We start from the raw sequence: 5,313 nt of genomic DNA on the forward strand, positions 1-5,313 counted from the left end.
CAAACCTGCTAAATCCCAGCCTCAGCCTATTCAGAAATACCTGTTTGTTGGCAGAAACCTCTAAACGACACTTCCCTTAGCCAGCAAAAGCCTCTAAGTTCACAGAACCATTCAAAAGGCACAAATCGAATTATATGATTTCAAGATCAGTATCGAGCAGTAAGTTTTTATCCTGAGATATCTCTAAAGAGATTTTTAACTAAACAAGATGTTTAGAAGTGTATACTAGAAGTGTACATTTTAGGACAATGGATTGTTTAGATTGAACTAATATCAGTTTAATCTTTACTGACTTAATTCACTTCTTAATGCACAAATTAACAGTGCACTTTTATAGTTATTTATTTATTATTTAATCTTTTTCATTTATTTTTTGATACATCTGTCACAACGCTGTGCTGTAAACGCACACAACCACAAGGATGAAGGGAAACAGGCGGTCTTTAATAAATCCACAGGTATATCCACAAACAGAGAACAGCAATCCAACACAACTTAACCATAGACGAGACCCAACAGCAATGAACAGAAACAAAGAAACTTAAGGACAAACAAGGATACACACCTGAACTAAATGATTAATCAAATGAACAACCATGACAACAAACTCAACTCAGGAAAATGGTGCAAACTGAAAAACGAAGTTCAAATGGTGTGTGACTGTGACAGTACACCCCCTCCCGGAGGGCGCGACCTCGCACCGGCAGACGAATGGAGAAGGCTTTGGTGGAGGGAGAATATCGCGGAGAGGGATAAAGAATCAGGAAGTCCAGGGTGGTGGAGGTGCTGGAACTAACCAGGGGATGGCCTTGAACAGGGGCATGCGGATGGAGACCCAGGCCACAGCCAGGACTGCGATCCATGGTGGTGTCGATGGATCGAGGAGCCATGGTGTGAAGATTCTCAACGTCACCTCAGGGACGACTGGAGGCGACTAAGGTGATGGAGGTGGAGCTCACTGCGCAGACGGATAGCCGATGAGGTGGAGAGACACGAAGACCTAGCGGCCGCGACGGAGCCTCAGCGATGATCATAGTGAAATTACTGAACCTAAACTTAGGGGCCTGATAAAAAAGAGAAAAGAAAAGAAAAATATCCGACGGCCTTAAAGGTTTTTGCATCTGAAGTCTTCATTTGTTCTGTGGAGTTGTACTCAAAATAGGAACGTTTCATGTTTAGCAGTTTTATCTTAATATGTGGTTTTGTTTATTTATTCATGTTCAGATGTTTTAAGACATATACAGTGTCTCAAACTATTTTAAACATGAAGGAAATAATAACACCACCTTTATAGAGAGAATGTGTAATACTAACTGAATACAGTACATGCCTCAGAATAGGTAGTTCTAAGAAATGGAAAGCTGCCAATGTGGGATAATATGTTCCCATCCTGGAGTCATGGCCATCCATGGGGAATTTATTGGCATTTATTTGAGTACCCTTCATTTATACTTTTATTGTGAAGTGTGCATGCTGGCACAATGGTTCTCACAAAAATGCCCAGGTTTTCCTCCATCTGCACGTCATTCTCCCAAAGGCCTGCTCAACCTCAAGGCAGAACCCAAACCTATGTCACCCAAGGTAATGTTGTACCATCTTTAATATCTTTTTTACACCTATACTAAGTAAACAAGGCCCTTGCATGGCAAATGCATTATATGAATTAAGCCAGTAGAAGAGGTCTAAAACCAAGAACAGGTCTTAACTGGATCTATTCACAGGAAACTAATAAAGCCTGAATATATCCCTGCATCCTAACTGGCAATAAACAAAAGGAATCAGCGAGTATCACACTACATGGAGGAATTCTCAGAATGCAAGATATGTTTACTGCAACACTTTTTATGTGACAGGCCTTTTACAACTGTGTGTGTGTGTGTGTGTGTGTGTGTGTGTGTGTGTGTGTGTGTGTGTGTGTGTGTGTGTGTGTGTGTGTGTGTGTGTGTGTGTGTGTGTGTGTGTGTGTGTGTGTGTGTGTGTGTGTGTGTGTGTGTGTGTGTGTGTGTGTGTGTGTGTGTGTGTGTTTTTAAATAATATATTTATATAAAATTAACAATAGCTGGAACACACTGACACTTTGCAGACTGCATGGATTAGGAGAGACCAAGCCAAGGTCTAAATGAAACAAACCCTTTGCAACAGCTCAAAGAGCCTGGTCACATTTCTAGCTTTCCTCAGAATCACTTTCTCGTCGTTTCATTTGTACCTATTTGTTCAACTGATTCAGTAATACCTTTAAAAGTGGAAAAGCAATGAAACGCATTCATCACTCTTGGGCACACTATGGCTAATCCCTTGAGATCAAGTGAACATGCGTGGGCTGCTCCACCTATGAAAAGCCTTGTAAAAGAAAACTATGTTCCTTCCCTGAGTGCTGAATGACCAGCTGATGGACTTCTGGTCACTGGCAATGAAGCCGTGCTGATTAGTTATGCCTGTAAAGCTTGATAGAAGACAGCAGTCGGGTTGTGAGAAACGGTACCGTTATAATATAATTTTAATGCTGATTTGTTTGCATGTATGTTTGGGAATACAAGTAATACTCTAGCGTTTACAAAAGCAGCATTTGCATATCTTCGCAGTAGAGAATGGACATCAGTGTCATTGCAGAAGATCATCACCTCTGTCACAAACTGTGAGATTTATGACACACACCGTATTTGAGCCTATGGGCCATAACCTTTCACAACAAGGTAACGGGAGATGTGTCCACTATACGGGAGATGGCAACTATGAATGATTTAACCCTTTGCAGTGCACAAGAGCCAAACAGATTGACGTATAGCCATTTTCAGCACTTGGTAAACATCTACATTTACCCATTATAGGCTATTCATCATGTTCATTTGATGTGAATCAACTATGAGTCATTCAGAAATCTATGGATGCATTATTTGAAATGGATAAATATCAAGTATAAGGCATATGGGGTGTTTTATTTTTCGCCTTATCCTCCCAATTGCTCTGTTTGAACATTTAGGAACTGTATACACTAAAATGATCTGCCTGAGAGCAATATGAGCTGTCAACAACTCGCAACCTTCAATAAAACATCACACACTGATCTTGTAGAAAAATCTCTGAGGACACATAACACTTCGGAAAGGCCTTTCATGTGTTTATGGATTTAAGATAAATGGTTCTTATAGCTATTTTTACTTCACATGCGTGAGCTTTTCAAAAGCCATTTTGACTGCGCACATTCCAGGCTATTTTTACGGGGCGTGAAAACAAGACTCTCTTTCCAGTGTCCAGCATTTCTATGTGCGTGTTTTTAGAAATTAAGGTAGTTTTCATGAAGGCAGTCCACAATGCAATTTACAGCAAAAATCAATGCCTGTGATTTATTTGTCTTGGGTGGTTGGTTACTTAGGCCTATAAATCAAATCGAATCCTGTCAGTATAGTTTTATTGTCTCATATACTGTACAAGGGTGTACCAGAACGTCATGCATTCCCTGGGAATCAAACCCATAAGCTTGGCGTAGCAAATATATGTATTCTTTACTATTTTTAATGCTTTTGAAGTATTTTATGCTCATCAAGCCTGCATTTATTTGATAAAAAAAAACAGAAAAAAAAACTGTAATATTGTAAAATATTATTACAATTTAAAAGACTGGTTTTCTATTTGAATGAACTCTAAAATAGCCTATAGTTTATTTCTGTGATGCATCATTACTCCAGTCTTATTGGTTACTCGGTTATTACCAATGCTAGAAACAGTTGTGCTTTATAATATTTTTTTTATAACCTGTGATACTTTTTTCAGGGTTCTGGGATGAATAAAAAGTAAAAAAAGAACAGCATTTATTTAGAATAGAAATCTTTTGTAACAATATACACTACCATTCAAAAATTTGGGGGCAGTAATTTTTTTCTTTTTTGAAAGAAATTCAGCAAGGATGTGTGAAATTGATAAAAAGTGATAGTCAAGATTTATGTTGTTAGAAAAAAAATCTATTTTGAATAAATGCTGTTCTTTTTAACTTTTTATTCAATAAATCCTGAAAAAAGTATCATAATTAATATTATGCATCACAACTGTTTCCGACATTGATAATAACTGTGCATCAAATCAGCATATTAGAATGATTTATGAATGAAACTGCAGTAATGATGCTGAAAATTCAGCTTTGCATCACATGAATAAATTATATTTTAAAGTATCTTCAAATAGAAAACCTGTAATAATATTTCACAACATTACAATATTAATGTTTTTTTCTGTGTTTTTTATCAAATAAATGCAGGCTTAATGAGCATAAGATACTTCTTTCAAAAATATGAAAAATAGTAATTTTTCCAAACTTTTGACTGGTACTGTATATGTAATGGTTGCTTCTGTCTCTGTGATCCTGGGGTTTTTGTTCCTTTGTTCCTTGAGTTCTGTGTTATCTGTTTAATGTATTACTTTATTAAAAAACCCTGCGTTTAGATCCTCACCTTCTCCAGTTTTCTCCAGTACATTACAATATATATATATATGTATATATATAATGTCCCCTTTATTTCTCACTCGGACTCCTGTGTTCCTGAAGGCCTATTGAAATGAGTCTGAAGCCCTGCAACAGCTAAGCACCGGATAGAATTTCACATTCTATATTTAAGTCCCCTGACTTGTGTCACAGGGCTATTTAAATGCCAACAGTCTTACTGTCAAAACAGCCTACAACAACATGATGGACCTGTTTGAGACCAACACTTATTTTTTCAACGATTTACGTTATCTTGAGGGGGACCATGGGACTTTGGATATGCCAGGAGTGTCCCCACTCTATGAGGGTAATGACAGCCCTTTGTCCCCGGGACAGGAACCGGTCCCGTCCGAGACAGGGTGCGAGAGCAGCGGAGAGGAACACGTCCTCGCGCCGCCGGGACTCCAGTCGCACTGCGATGGTCAGTGTCTCATGTGGGCTTGCAAGATCTGCAAAAGAAAATCTGCGCCCACTGACCGGCGGAAGGCCGCGACTCTGAGAGAGAGAAGGCGGCTCAAAAAGATCAACGAGGCGTTTGACGCGTTAAAGAAAAAGACGGTGCCCAATCCGAACCAGAGGCTACCCAAAGTGGAGATTTTACGCAGCGCAATAAACTACATCGAGAAACTGCAGGACATGTTGCATTCGCTGGATGAGCAAGAACAGAACTCTGACAATGACCCATACACATACAACGTGAAAGAAAACCATGTAAGAACATTTCCAAGCCAATACAGCCGATCCACGTGCTCTGACAGCAGCTGGATCCACGTGGTGCCACATGTCTGCTTCCAACTAATGATTATTGATATTAATTACTAAAATTAAATCAAGAG

At 39.0% G+C, this 5,313-nt stretch overlaps 1 protein-coding gene across 1 annotated transcript in view; it reads left to right on the forward strand.

The window, feature by feature from the left end:
- Window positions 1-4,653: 4,653 nt before the first annotated feature.
- Window positions 4,654-5,313, forward strand: part of myf6 (myogenic factor 6) — a 1,809-nt gene continuing 1,149 nt past the window's right edge. The window contains exon 1 of the mRNA XM_079622533.1: window positions 4,654-5,188. Within this exon, the coding sequence (XP_079478659.1) occupies window positions 4,679-5,188 (510 nt within the window). The 5' untranslated portion in view covers window positions 4,654-4,678. The remainder of the gene's footprint in view (window positions 5,189-5,313) is intronic.

This window comes from Phoxinus phoxinus (assembly GCF_949152265.1).
Source record: "Phoxinus phoxinus genome assembly, chromosome: 9".
NCBI lineage: Eukaryota > Metazoa > Chordata > Actinopteri > Cypriniformes > Leuciscidae > Phoxinus > Phoxinus phoxinus.